Source organism: Neodiprion virginianus, chromosome 1 (assembly GCF_021901495.1).
Source record: "Neodiprion virginianus isolate iyNeoVirg1 chromosome 1, iyNeoVirg1.1, whole genome shotgun sequence".
In the NCBI taxonomy this organism is placed as follows: Eukaryota; Metazoa; Arthropoda; class Insecta; order Hymenoptera; family Diprionidae; genus Neodiprion; species Neodiprion virginianus.
Genome location: NC_060877.1, coordinates 27,149,190 through 27,164,419, shown reverse-complemented (window position 1 = coordinate 27,164,419; position 15,230 = coordinate 27,149,190). Strand labels below are relative to the sequence as shown.

At 35.4% G+C, this 15,230-nt stretch overlaps 2 protein-coding genes across 6 annotated transcripts; one reads left to right on the top strand and one right to left on the bottom strand.

Annotated features, from left to right (window-relative positions):
* The first annotated feature begins 57 nt into the window (after positions 1–57).
* On the top strand, positions 58–6,670 carry LOC124308396 (zinc finger protein 41-like). Of its 3 annotated transcripts, none has more exons than XM_046771100.1 (2): positions 58–469; positions 1,092–6,670. In XM_046771100.1, exon 2 carries the CDS (start codon positions 1,230–1,232, stop codon positions 2,328–2,330), a length of 1,101 nt encoding a protein of 366 aa, XP_046627056.1. In that variant the 5' UTR covers positions 58–469; positions 1,092–1,229; the 3' UTR covers positions 2,331–6,670. The 3 variants fall into 3 exon arrangements, with proteins under 3 accessions (XP_046627056.1, XP_046627046.1, XP_046627036.1); XM_046771090.1 differs by lacking the exon at positions 58–469 and adding an exon at positions 516–673; XM_046771080.1 differs by lacking the exon at positions 58–469 and adding an exon at positions 726–839.
* LOC124308377 (actin-related protein 5) lies at positions 6,125–14,113 on the bottom strand. 3 transcript variants are annotated; one of them, XM_046771068.1, is made up of 7 exons: positions 14,024–14,113; positions 13,396–13,710; positions 13,041–13,321; positions 12,554–12,772; positions 12,082–12,383; positions 11,817–11,997; positions 6,125–11,204 (listed from the first exon to the last, which is right to left on the bottom strand). In XM_046771068.1, the coding sequence occupies exons 2-7, from the start codon at positions 13,475–13,477 to the stop codon at positions 10,584–10,586; spliced, it is 1,686 nt and encodes a 561-aa protein (XP_046627024.1). In that variant the 5' UTR covers positions 13,478–13,710; positions 14,024–14,113; the 3' UTR covers positions 6,125–10,583. The 3 variants fall into 3 exon arrangements, with proteins under 3 accessions (XP_046627024.1, XP_046627009.1, XP_046627016.1); XM_046771053.1 differs by having other exon boundaries at positions 13,803–14,111; XM_046771060.1 differs by having other exon boundaries at positions 13,933–14,108.
* Positions 14,114–15,230: the final 1,117 nt, after the last annotated feature.

Genomic DNA, 15,230 nt, shown 5'->3' with positions numbered 1-15,230 from the left:
TTCGCTTCGATTGGTGAAACGATCGTGGGACAGTTAAAGGCTCGTTCACAATATAATCGCTGGCAAACTTAAAAATGTTGTAATATTACGATTAGAATGATTTTGAATGAATACCTAATTACGCTGCTTGAAAGGAAATTTTTAAAATGATAAGTGGTGTGTAAATTTGAAAAATGTAATTTTTCTAACTGTATTTTTACTCCCAAAGTGCCGGATACTGGACGAGGTATACGGCCACTACGGCTACAGCGGACTCCCACAGACATCCGGTTTTTTCGTATAGTTAGCTGATAAAAATTACATCCCAAAAGAGAATAAAGAGTATGTGAACCGGCAGTATATTACTGAAATTCACGTAAGCTTATTTCATGCAGATATAGCCAATAATTGTGGCTCTGTATACTGCTGTTATTAATCAGCGGTCTTCAATGTGGACGTACGGAATAGGATCGACCAATCAGAATATTCGGTGGGTACACACTCAATTTGCATTTACATATAGCTATAGTTGGCTGTGGAGAGATATAGAAGCAGCCATCTTATATTTTGTGTTGTAGAAAAACATTATTTAAACAAATGTTTCGCGATATTCCGTGAATCAGATAAATGACAGGCGTGCGCTAGATGAAGCGTAACTTTTTTGCCACTAGCCTGGATCACCACATTAGCAAAGGTTGGTCCAAGACCGTTTAGTTTTTGTTGAGCATTGAACCCCCGCCGTGATCCGCGGAAGAGAATCCGGTTTTAGCGTCAAAATAATCTGCCGCCTCTTGTGCCGTTTTTAAAAATAGTTTGCGGCACGTTGAGTGACAGTTTCTGGACAGATGCAGAAATTTAACGTAATAATATATCGTTGCGATAGTTTTCTCGTGAAAAAGTTATTATGCAATCAGCTGTTCACTTAGTTCCTTCTGTCACTTGTCAAAAATAAATGTCAAACTATTAGATCTAACCTGATGTGTCTTTTTACACCGTTGCCATATCTGCTGAGTGTCTTTTAAAACGTCGCTAATTTTCATCACTTCCTACTAACATTGATAGTCTCACCATTTACTTGCGTATATTTAATTCAGCTGCGTTGTGTCATGCAGGTGGATTGGTACGCGGGATATGAGCAGCTTGTCAAGCGCAACCTGACTCTGCTCCCCCATCAGCAAACCGCCCAGCAACCGCAGCCCCAGCAGCAGCAACAGCAGCAGCAGCTGGTTCACCCCCAACAAGCTGACATCATGACATCGATGTTCGAACAACAGATCAAAAGCGAGCCAATGGGATTTTATTCGGTTGCCTCAAGCCGTTCAGATGGTTCAAATTCAATGGTCAATTTATCGGATGACCGAGAAGAACTTTCTCAGCAAGAAGCTCACTTGCAGCCTCAACAGCAACAGACTCTGCAACAAACGCTGCAGCAACATCAACAGCAGCAGCAGCAACAGCAGCAACAGCAACAGCAACAGCAACAACAGCAGCAGCAGCAACAACAGCAGCAAGGTCAGCCGGGACCTCAGGTTCCGCAAGGCCAAGGGGTACCGCAGACAGCTCCGACACGTCAGTCAACGGGTCAACAAACAGTGAAGGAGGGATCACGTTCTAAACCGCAAGCCTGTAAGGTCTGTGGAAAAGTCTTATCTTCAGCATCGTCGTACTACGTTCACATGAAGCTTCATTCGGGAAATAAACCTTACCATTGTACGGTATGCGAGGCAAGTTTCTGTCGCAAACCGTACTTAGAAGTACACATGCGAACACATACAGGCGAACGGCCGTTTCAATGCGAATTGTGCCTAAAACGGTTCACCCAAAAAAGCAGCTTGAATACCCATAAGCGGGTTCATACCGGGGAACGACCTTACGCCTGCGATATTTGCCAAAAACGTTTTGCCGTCAAGAGCTACGTTACTGCTCATCGCTGGAGTCATGTAGCAGAAAAACCTCTGGTGTGCGATCGATGCTCACTTACGTTTACATCTAAGAGCCAATTTGCAATCCATATTCGTACTCACACTGCGAGTACTACGTACGAATGCAATATATGCGGTCGCACTTTCGTGCGTGATAGCTATCTGATTCGGCATCAGAATAGAGTACATCGCGATTTGAATCAGGGCAGCTCGAACCACAATCCGACGACTCCCCAAAGTACCGGTGGCGGAGGCTCTACGACTGGATTTGAAAGTCCTGTCTGTGATCTGCGCTACAGCGAAGGTCCGTCATCCTTGGATCCATTGGGGGGAACAAAGGGTGGCATCGCCGCCGAAATCGCTAGCCTAACTAAGCAAAATAGCTTACAGCTACCTCTTCCTCTACTTCACCCGCAGACAACCAACTAGTGTTTAGATACCAGCGCGTCTCAGCCCTTGCAATTGCAACAACCTCCACAGCAAGTAGCGTGTTCTGCCTCGGCGTGTACGCCGTTTACACTTAACCCGCCACTGTCGCACGAGCACACCACACCACAGAGTGTCTACCAAACTACGGGACTTGCTACTATGGATACGGCGAGCTCTCGCTTCTATTCCCATATTCCTTTAACTCCTTCGGAATCGCATCATCACACGCATCATTCGCATCAGCTCCATAGACCTATTCCTCCACCTGGTCTTCATCCTGCGCTTTATCTCTATGCCCAATATAGCAATACCAGTGCTCCTTTGGCATATCCTGAGTATACCCAACCCAGCAATTGAAATTGAGTTTATGCTAGCATTATACAGTGCCACTCCGTTATATTGCGGTCTTCGGGGCTGTAGAGGAGGAGAACCGCGTTATAAATAGTTCCCCTACTTTGCGCAGCGCCACTGCTGTAGGACGGCTACTGCTTACTCGCGCATGATCACGTAGTATGGGTGGGATTGCATAGTAATCAAGTGAGATAACTTAATGTGCATGAGCGGCTGGTAGGGGAATGAGCTTCGAGGAATATTTACCAACCGCGATATATCGAGGTGGCACTGTACTCAATTCTGATGTTAGTTGATCCCAATCATGTTCTCAAAAATATTATTCTGGTTTAGTTTTTTTTATAGGGCAGCTACATTGGTTGGAAAAACTAGATTCGCAATTGTGCACAGATTTACAAAACTAACTTCCTAATTTTTCAAGTATACTTTAACAATCTGTGTTTAAATTTAAACAAAGGGTAACGTGTAAATAAAAAAGTAGTCATTTTTTTTATATCATACTATGAGATCTACAAATAAGGCCTTATTATAATAATTGTTAATGTTTCGAGAAATTTTTTTCTTAAATACAATTCTTGTTCAAAGTCAAATTGTTACTATGGAAATTTTGTATAGAAACCTTAACTTGGAATACTTTTATCAGCTCGACTCCTACAGGCTTAAGAATTTTAAAAGTTCCTCTTATTAATTTTCAACTTAAAATATCTAGGCTCCGACTTTTTACATTGAATTGATTGAGTAGTGTATCAGAGTAATATGGTGAAAAGTGTGTAGTCAGATTTAAACTTGTCAAAAAATTCTACTTTATTTATAAGATGTAAAAAATCGATAAGAGAAATTGACAATGACTATAGATTGTTTTATTATTTTGTATAAGTGTCGGATAGTCTGATAAATTTTATTAGACTTTTCTCGGACTGCTGTTGCGTTTTGCGACATTATTTCCATGGCACCTATAAGAAATTTGGATACAGAAATTTTACTCGTTGTTGGAAGTATCATATAGGTATATAATTTGGTAATACGTTCAGTTAACCAACTGTTTAGCCTTAAAGTTAATTTTCTACATACATATATGTTATGTAAATTGCACTGATTATGGTCGTCAATAATTTTATCAGAAATGAGAAACATATTTTACATAAAATATGGGCTAAATTTTATCTTGAAAACGTAATGTCCCCATTACATATTTGAACACATTTATATCTTTATAGTTCCAGACATTTTCGTGTTGGTCAAAGATGGTCGAATATTTTAGTTCCTATGGAATCAACTGTCGACAGACACTGCAACAGTGAAAATCAATATTATGATTTATGAATAATAAATAATAATATCATTGATAATAACAGTTGATAAATAAGTATTAAAATATGTAAGCACGCTCGAATAATATCAATGAATAAAACTCAAGCTAAATATAATTATTTCGAAATTTTCTTTACATGTGTCCATTTCAAAAAAATAATATCTAGAACAACTCAATTTTTTGCTTGATTATTCTAATATTTGATTTGAGTAAAAAAATTTTTTTATATGAATATGATATGAATTTGAAAAGATTTTTGAATGCTAGCATAAACTGACTTAAAAAAATAACTGGTCACTTCCATTACGCCAGCACGCTTCTTTTAACTTTCCCTTAACATACCACATCTGCGACTACATAATAAAAACAATCATCATACATATTTATATTATATTCTTAAAGAGTTTTAGTCACTTGAATCTGTGATATAGATAGTAATTATTGTCTACAAGATTGAAACATTGGTTTACTATTTTAATGTCAAAAAGAAAATGAATTTCATGAAGCGGTGTAGCTAATCGACCAAGCAAGAATTTTTGGTCTCTACCGAAGGTGTTTGGTAGACACCCTACTATTACTTTTAAACACACAAACGAACACACGTTTATTCAGTAGAATACTTGACACTTCTATACTAGTGGGGCTGATGTACACAGAGAAGTCATGGTTTCTTTGGCTTTAGACGCTTCATGGGCTCTCTTTGTGCACACTGTGGGTATACGACATTTTTCACAAAACGAAAAGGATATTCCTGTTAGGAAATGAAGGTAGCTTGGTATACCACGACTTTGAACTTTCATTCTGTCCCATAGGCGTACTTACTTTCTACATATCGAAGCTTGTTGTAAAGAAAATATGTATATAAAATCAATTAACGAGGATGTTATGGCGGGGCTGTTAATTTGAACACTATTAGACTTAGTTTAATGACTAACACGGCTTAAAACAAGCAGAGGAGCCATGACAATCGCGAGAATGCCCGTAAATATTAATCGCGGTTAATTGGGTAGTGAGTTGGTACAATAACTTGTTACTATTTATCAATAAGTAATTTTGAGTAACTATAAAAAAACATTGTATTAGTGTGCCTCGAACAATTAGGTCTGTTTCGGCAATTTAGTTGCAAACTGCGTGTGTATGGCCAAGGCTTTCAATTCCATGAGAGATGGAGTCATCTGGCAAGACTGATTACTGGATCATAAAATTTGCAAAAGTAAGAATATGAGTATAAAAAGAAGATAATGATCTTTATATTGGCTAGTCAATGTGCAGCTCTAATAAGACAAAGTACTACTATGCTGTGATTAAAGCCTATATGGACATGCCCACGCAGGCCCTAGCTAGTGATATACGTTATAATCTATTATTAATATGTAGCTAGTAGTAGAACTACCTAAATTTTCATATTAATTGGTCGGATCTGAAGATGTTTTAGGTAACACGTTTATCTAATTACATCCAAAACACACACATTGTGGTTGGAAGATATTTGGTAATACTGATCATTTTAATAATAAATTTATAGGAATCTTTATTTTGGCAAACATCAAAATAATATGTATTTTTAATAAAAAAAAGAAAAGAAAAGATAAGGTCCCTTCTTATAAAGAGCACTTGGACCAAGAAATTCTGAAAGGCTTTTAAAGCTATATCTGAAGATCAAGATTAGTATGTTGGAAATTTTGTTGATAGAAGAACAATTATTTATTTTTAACTATTTGCTCTGTGAAATATAAATATTTTATTTAACATACTTGCTTCTAGTAAGTTTTTAAGTCGCTGTAAGCTTTTCAAACTATCACAGATGCGAGAAAGGGAAATAATTCAACTTTCCAACCGTGAAAGCTAAGTTTGTACATAGTTTACATACGAAGTGAAATAATAAGATATTTGCAAAGTTTTATTTAAAGCGATACATTGTCTACAATAATATTACACAACTATACAGCAACTGAAATACTAAAAACATGTAACAGCTGTTTTCTAGTCAAAGCAAGGTGTAAGGAGGCATCGTACACAAAAAATAATTACGGCAAATCTTGGGAGTTTAAACCTCACACGGATATCATGAGGAAATATGGGATTTTTAATACTTCCCAAGTTAAATTTTGATATATGCTTGTTTTTCTCGTTTCCTCTTTGATTTCTAGAGCTTATTTATGACACTGATCAGATTCTTATAATTTCATTCTTTAGCTTCACCATTGATACAAAACGAACATAATAAAACCTTCCAGAAATATTTTTAAGGAGGTTCAACTGGTGTAAAATACATATATTCATATAATTCAATTGGTGTAAAGGAAAACATCAATCTAAGCACCCCAGAAAATTTCTTCAACCAAAAGTCGGTATTTTTTTGTTACAGAAAACCATTCTTAAGTGCGTAATAAAAAAAATTGACCAAAACATGGTGACAAAACTATCGACCACATCACACAAAATTTAATCAATTATATAAGATCACTACAAAAATTTTCTAAAATTTAGGACTTTTTATGCAAGTTATGAAAATCTGAAAATATGCACTTATTCTTTTTAAGAAGGAGCTTCTTCTACTGTAACATGAGTTTCTAAACTTTTTGAAAACGTTGGATCTTCACCAAATTGTCGGAGCCTACTTAAACTGAATCTTTCTATTAGTTGATACACCCCAGCTTTTGTAACTTAATTGAAGTAAAAAGAAATTAATCATCGAAACACGAAAATTGAGTAGAAAAAAATTTCTTAAACTACGACCTCCCGGAACTTGAGACAAAACGACTGTTACTTGTGCCTCATATATAGTGCCCTGCAATGGTTTATACACAGTGGTCACTTACAGATGTCCATGAATTCATATACTTCCCAGCAAAAAAACTTAGTCTCCCAAACACATTGATCATAATTAAAAATTGGGCTATTCCCACAATTTGTAGGTCCGCCCTATCCATAAAATCGACAAACGCATAACTATCCCAGTGACTACCTGCGTAACTAAGTGAAAGTATAGAGACAGATACTAGATGCCATCCAGTCGAAAATTACACGTAGAGAATTCCGTGTGCAGCGTTATAAGTACAGAATCACTACAATACTTTTGTTAAAGAGAAGATACGAAACGGAAAGGAAATGATATGAGGATAGATTAGTTGCGTCGCTCGATGTTGTGTGTGTACTATTTTGCTTCTTTAACAGAGTACAATGCCATTTATTTTTGTAATATGTTTACGTAGGATAGTTGTTATTTTTATAGAGCTTTACCATGCTTACCGTAAGATTTATGTAGGCCTGCATAGAGTAGCAATAGCGAGATTCGTTACAAGCCAGGGTGCCATGAGCTTGCATACCCTCGAGCGACGCTGCAACCGATGAACAAACGACACCATCAACCAGCCGCAGTATCATATATACAAATATATATATTAATAACCAATCTATAATTGTAATAAAAAAAAATAGTATCATATTAAAATTGTCTAAAAAATAATCTACCTAATTAATAATGACAATGAGTAAGTAGATAGATACCATAACTGATAACGAGTATCGATATAAGAAACGAGTAAATTTTATATAGCAGTAAAGTGATGCTTGAAATAGTTTCACAGTACATATCCTGGCTAACACACATCTTTACGTACATACTGCAGAGGTATGTATATATCTGAGTTGATATATACATATTATAAATAGTTATTTTATGTGTAAACAATAATATTATATATATATATATATATATATATATATATATATATTATGATCATAGGTACCATTTCAACGATGGTTCAATTGAGGCAAGTATGTACTGTACATAGCTGTCACTTGCTCCTTACCCACCATAATAAATACTATACATACACCCCTTATACTATAACACATTAACCATTGTTGTACTAATTATCAATTATTATGATTATCAAATTATTATTACAATCTAATAATAATATCGCATATACTTTTACTTAGGAAGCTAAGCTTACTATTACGAAAGTTCCCTCACTTTTAGCACATTCAGAAAAGAAAAAAAGAAACGAAAAGAATTTTTAATCTTTTAATTAGACTCTACCTCAATTTTACAATAATAGTACATCGTATCCTCTCATTAAAGTTTCAGAATTAATCTAAATTATCGTTTGAGAAAATTAGCAATATGTTAGCCTGCAGCGACCTCACCCTGTGATAATTATAAAGAATATTATTTAATCTAAGATTTGTTGTTTTAAGTTGAATGCGTAGAAGTTTTTAAGACCTGATGCAGTGGCAATATAGTAAATGTTCATGACGGACTATTACCTAAATCATTTTGATAGCACCACATTGATCTGAAAATAGAGGTTTTTGTTAGCTGATTTCTTTCTCAAAATCCGTACTCTACTTATATTCGGGATTTGTGTCGAAAATTTGCTCTGTCGACTAAGAAAACATCGTTATATATTAATTGTCGTAAAATTTGACCAATAAAATTACACATCTTTAAAACTCAAACTTCAACTTTTTCAAGTAGTATCAGTCTGAAGTATAAAGAAATTAAAAACAAGATATTTATACAATGTGCTCAAGTTTTATTGGTGCAATGTATACGAAAAATACAATATTAATCAACAAATATGCCTGTGATTATAGATGATTTTCTCGTAAAATTCGAGTTGTATTCGGTTTATAAGAAAAATCCCTGAAATGAAGTCTTAACATTGGAGGTCGACTTATATTCAGACAAATATGGTAATTTCACCTGCCGAAGCATTAAACATGTTCTTTTTGAATTATTAATCAACACTATAGAATTACATTGACATTTTTGCATACCTACCATTTGCTTACTATTTTATTGTTCAAACGCACAAAAAGATTATATTATTAATATATTTTTCAAACGCTCTCTGTTGAAACATGACCGTGTTTTATTGAGCAAGTATCAATTCCAAGGCAGTGCTGCTTATATCCTTGGATTTATATAATTTCTCAACGAGTTTTTGACGATTATAAATATATGCATTATTGTCTCTCAGAGCCGCTTTTGAATACTGTATTACGTCAGGCTGTATTGTAAAGCATATGACCAGATGCCAATGTAAGAGCTGCCATAATTCAAGCCGTGTTTACCTTGTTTCGTTTTATATATTTTTTTAATTTAGGTTAAAATAATTGCTCCATTGGATAATTCTACATGATTGGATAAAAGTCATTTAGACTATTTAATGGAGCCCAGAATCTATTTTAAACTACAGGATTTTGAATTCAAAGTAAAAGATGTTCCAGGCTTTAGTGACGAGGCTTCTGTTATAGCAGATTTTGCTTGAATACACACGAATAAAATGCCCTTGACAAAGTTTTCGAGATGAGATAAAGTGATACAGTTTTGAACAAACTTGTTTTAATTCAATTAGACCCGATGTGCTATAAGTAAATTCTGAAGTTTTATCTTTCCTAACATAATTTACTTCAGTACAATAATTTGCAATGCCACTGCATATGGAAGTTCTCCCACAAAAGCGTTATATGGCTGTGAATTGAGCTGATTCAACAAACTGAAAGTAATGCACGAAATCAATAAGTCATGGTAGTATGAGTTTACCACTACGTCATGTAACGCTTCTAATATTTATTAATATAACTACATATTTTTTTTATTTGTGTCTACGAATTTTTTTTGGTGAAGTACCTTCAACGATATAGATTGTTTCAAATGATAGCAAGTGTGAAGAATCGGCTCCTTATACAATTTCACTGCTAGAAGAATTGATATAAGAATACTGAACATGTAGCCTAGCTATAGAAAGCCTAGTGGGTCTGATATTTTCAGTATATTACATTGTGATGTTAGGATAAGCTGTGGACCTAGGTTGGAGCGTTACACTGGGGCCGCTGTAGGTGAACTAATGCTAATGTGAGGGATAACTTTCACAATTTTTACTAGGCCACCTAAATCACTATAAACTGATATAATTATCTCCAAAAATAAAATAAAAAAATAGTTGCATAATTGTCTTTGGAAGGTGAAGTCCAAGCGAAGATGTAAATTGTGATAGGTGAACAAGCTACAATGCAGTTTGTTCGAAATATCTTGAACGAAAGAAACATGTAATAAAGTAGAAATCCATAGACAAATGATTGCTCCCCCCCTCCCTCTTTATTACCCAATTTTTATACGAGTATTATAAACTCGTAACTGAGCTCGATCGAATTTTGTTATTCATCTTGGAGAGGGCCGAGGACAACACCACCGTGTATTCTTTATCACGTAAGATTCAAGTGCCATTACTGTACCTTTGATTTGTTTGAATTATTTACTATAAAAAAATTGTTAACTTAGTTGTAAAGTATAATAGGTATTTAAAATATTTATTACCATCAGAAATTTTCCGACTATATCTGTACTACGCAGTACATAAAATTTGCATAATCTTTTCGAAACAACAAGAGAAAGAACTTTCATGAATTTTAAATCTATAACTGAACTGAAGAAGGTTTTTAATTAAACAGTTCAAATTTGAAATCACAAAAGTATAAACAGCACACTTCCAGTCAAAGCTCATATCTAATTGCAAACTACAATTTATGTTGTGTCTTCTAATTACAAACGTGTAACAGATTTATAAGGGCCCTTCTCATTCCATTTCAACATCGACTATAGCTTCTTCTACGACAATCTGCTCAGCAATTGGTGGAATTTGAATTGGAAGAGGATCAGGTGACCAAGTGTACGTATTACTTGCAGAGTGCTCTTTCAAGTACTCACCTCCCTTTTCATCGTAATCTTTACGGTTCACCAAATACTCAGAAAGGTTACCATTTAATGAAAAATCTCTTGCACCATACCACGCATCTAAGCTAGTATTCTTTGCTATGTTTACTTGAAAACTAGACTTGAAAGGCCTGATCTCTCTCAATTCTCGCTTCAATCTTTCAAGAAGACCTGGAAAAGTTGCAGATCCTCCGGTGAGGAATATATTAGCAACCAAAAGCTTCTGTTTTTCTTGTGAATAATTTTTCAGGACAAATTCAATAGTTTCTGCGATACCAGCCTCAATAGATCCGATCATGGATGGCTGAAACAATAGTTCTGGAGCTCGCAATCGCTCCACACCAATGTGAAGCTGGTGTGTCTCTCCAGGTACCAAGGGGATGGAAGACCCAGCACCGTCGAACTCAGGGTCATGATGTCTCAGGACATCTTCAAGTTCAAGAAGTTTTTCTTGTTCCAACTCAGAGTCAGAATCGCCTCCTTCCTGAAAATAGCTTTCATATCAATTTTACATTTTAACAAAAGAAGGTAAAGAAAGATAATTACATAATTTCATCATTCAAATTGTATGAAAATGAAAAAGTATTACGCTGAATATTTATTTTTTATCATGCCAACTTTGGTGATTACGTTAATTACAATTCAGGAATTGAATATAGTAATTTTGCAGAGTTAAAACTGTCATAAAAATGTAACTCGTTACATCTAAACAGAGTGCCCACAAATTATTGGGAAAAAAATTACAAGACATTTGCAGATTTTCTTGGATCTAAAATATGGTTTTCCCTGACATTTTCTCAGTTCTAGCAAGTTACTAATACCTAAATGGTTCAACTTATTAACTCCATTTTTGGTTCAAATTCAATTTGATTTGAAGAAGAGTATAATGTTCATTAAAGTCGGTATAAGCCAATTTCTTTTCTCAACCAGAAGAAAAGAAATTTATTATTTCAAAAAATCGTTTCTAATTCCCATTACAAATAACTGACATTTTCAGTTTTTTTCATAACCAACTTAAAAATCTCTTGATATTTCCAGGTTTTACAGATTTTCCAGGTGTGTGGCCACCCTTTGTAAAGTATCTGTTAAAACTCACTCGATTAATTGCTTTGTATACATCCCAGTCTTCATCCCTCATACCAAAATCGTCATCACGTTTTTCCTTTCTTGCTAACTGACTAATTATTCTCATTCTTTCTTGTGCCGCAGCGGTCCTTCGTTTAGCCATGTCTTGCCTGCGTTGTCGTTTAGCAAGTCGTTTGTCTAATATATCTTGCCTAAAATAATGAAAACAGCAAGGCATTATTGTTCACCTGTTAAAGATAATTATTTTTTAATGGCAGCAACTATTTTAGAAATACCTTTTCTTTCTAACACCAGTGATCCATTCATCAAAATCTTGCTGATCTTTGGGTTGAAGAATTGATTTTATTTTAGGTTTTGGCTCTTCGATAACAATATTTTCTTCATGAGAATTAGCTGCTACTATTTTCTGTCTAGTTCTTTCAACCTTAGCCTGTAAATTATTTATCATTTTAATTAAGTCAGCTTCATTCGATAAGCAATACGATTTTAGTGCTTCTTCAAATTCATCAGTTTCCCCTTCTTCAAGGAGATCCTGAACAGCCATTAGCTGGTTCAGCTGTTCTTCATCCTCAGCTAACTGAAAGATAACACAGTGAGTAAATTTAAGGTAATACAATATTATACATCTTCATATAATATCTATTAAGAATGTGTACACCAAAATTTCTAAGAATTTGATTTTCTCAGTAACTTTAGCTCTGACATTCCAATACATGGCATGCTGTACAATACAGACATGTATCTGACCCTTTCCTCCCGTTTGCGAGCATTGATTTCCATCAGTCGTCGAGCGAGTTCTCGTTTCCTTTCTTTTTGCTGTTCTACAGTTAGACCAGGTGTGCTCGCTGGAGCTACATAAGGTAATTGTACTCTGAGTACATTCATGTCATAATAATCTGGCTCAGCCCATTTTGATATTTCCTCTTGATATGCTAAAGCAACTATTGAGTGGTCACGAATCAGCTCCTAGAAGTCCAAAATTACTGAACGATTAGAAGGGTACCGCGGAATGTATGCCAATGTGAGCACAAAGGATGATCCTTCAAGCATTTATGCCTAACAACATATCATTGTAAAATTACAACTCCTGAATCAAGTAAGATAATTTTTAACAACTGTAGCTGAAACACAGTTTCTCAGCGAGCTAATTTTATCAGCAGAAAATTGCTTTATAGGAGGAGCAGTAAAAAAAAATAATGGAAATAACTTGCACTGATTTCTCTAATTGACATACTTCTGCTCTGCTTGGTGTTATTGCATTGACGTGCACCGGGTACTTGAGCTGAAGTAATCGGTGCATGTAAGAAGTGATATGGTAACCACCAATGTTAATTCTCCTCGCTTTAGTAGGATCAACTTTCCCATCAAGTACTGGAATGATGTGAGTTGCATGGTAGCCAATACTGACGATTAGACCATCCGGTGGACAATTGTTGTGGTGATATGAAAAGAGACAATCAACTCCATAGGATATAGCGGGTACTCCATAGCATTCGAATAAAAGCTCGGCCATCACTGGAAGAAAGTTCGTGGTATTTGCAACGCTGACTGATAAAGTAGGAAAAATAATTGTCTCATGTGGTGCTTACAATTTCTCGAGTAATTGGGATTTAGAAAAGCTTCGGTGAGGACAATTGGATGCTCCACGGAACCTTCAGTATCAATTCCCATGTGAGTAAATGTGTAGTCAAATATCTGCTCCTGTGCCTCAAAATGTGTTACGATGTTACGATCGAATTGGGTTTTCAATTGAAAACGAACTGCTTCAATGTTTACTATGTCATTGCCCACTTGCAATTCACCATCTTTTTTACCCCGTTCCTTACGCGGTTTCGCTATCAAATTTTTAAATATCAACTGTGGTTCCTTTTCTATTGCCCAGCCAACTCGGCAATTATACGAACCTACGATAATAAGGTAAAGTAACAAAAATAGCCCGATAGATTGCGATATTAATTGTATATATGTATATATATATATATATATATATATATACCATTGTCAATGATCAGTGGCGTTGCATCGTTCTTTATTTTCGCCGAATATTCGTAAACTAGATCAGGCACGGTTTTGATATCTTTCAATTCAAATATTTCCATTGTCTGGGAATTGAATTGTGTATTTACATTTTCTCTGATGCGACAGGCGGAGAAACGACAACACAATTCTGGAATATTTAATCACTCAATTCCTTGAGCGACGCGCACGTTTACTCACTTTTACTCACGATCAGTACCCACCTCACTCATTGACACATTACGTGCGAATGATAAAACGTATTGTACATACCACCACGGAGTAGTAGGAAGGAGACAGCACTCTGCGATAAAACATGTCCCCACTTTTTAGTTAACGTATGAATTAGCTGAATGCGATTTAAGCGCCTCTTACGGATAAAATTCAAATTTCCGCTATGCTACGTAAGAAAAGAAGACGGGTGATCGTAGTTATAAATGTTCGTGCCATAAACATACTCCGTAAATTCGTAAAATACGGATTTGAACCAAACTCAACCGATATCAAATAAGACGTTAACTAAATAATATAAAGACAATTGTCTTAATGGCTTTGTTGTGACAACCGAAAATCGTCATGCGCTTGCGCCCCTTGAGATATTCCAACGGTAGAGTTGAGAATTTATTGCAGAACATCAGAGAGTTACCGATTTCGACATGATGCTGGCTGCATTCACCTTCCGAGTAACATAGTCTTCGCAATGGTAAACCCAAGCCAGTACTTGGCCTGTGTGAGCTTACCGAATTGTCAGCGATACAATAAATTAATAATGAGAATAAATTTCGTTCAAAATTCGTAGCAAAACAATGATTTAATTGAAGTATAGGTACCCGAGAGAAGAATGTATACATAGATCAGAAATAATGATAGATCGGATGTAATAATGATGCAGAGACCACAAAGTATAAATGTATATGCGGTCCATGTACGATATTGACATATATGATTCATTTATGATGAATACGTGATGCATACTACAATTTTATAATTTTCCAGGAAACATACTAGATTATCTACAATAATCGGCTATAATATGGTAATGAAAGAATTGTTCGTTTCGATATGGGATTCTATTCGACACGCGGTCTATATATTCCACAACATTAATATTCATAATTATTCCAAGAACTTTTCATTTCCTCTCTAGATCGTGAATTTTCGTAGGCATAGAATCGAAACGCTGTTTTAGCTAGTCGCAAGTGAAGTATCTACGTTGGGTAGAAAAGCAGAATTGTTTTTCGAAAAATGTTCGTATAGAGAAAAATTCAGAGTAACCGTAATACATCACGGATGCGCTAATTTTGATCTAGATGAAATGGATGCTCCGTATATGAGACAGTATTTAACACATTGACCTGATTTGAAGACCTAAATAGGTGATTGTCGGCGATTTTTTTTTTCATTTGAT

Bases quoted from the DNA above. Each gene is read 5' to 3' on its own strand.
- LOC124308377 (XM_046771053.1), bottom strand. From the start codon at position 13,905: ATGGAAATATTTGAATTGAAAGATATCAAAACCGTGCCTGATCTAGTT. The intron at 13,322-13,395 runs GTAAGCACCACA...ACTTTCTTCCAG, and splicing joins TCCCAATTACTCGAGAAATT to TGATGGCCGAGCTTTTATTC. The intron at 11,205-11,816 runs GTGAGTTTTAAC...AGCTATTTTCAG, and splicing joins TATACAAAGCAATTAATCGA to GAAGGAGGCGATTCTGACTC.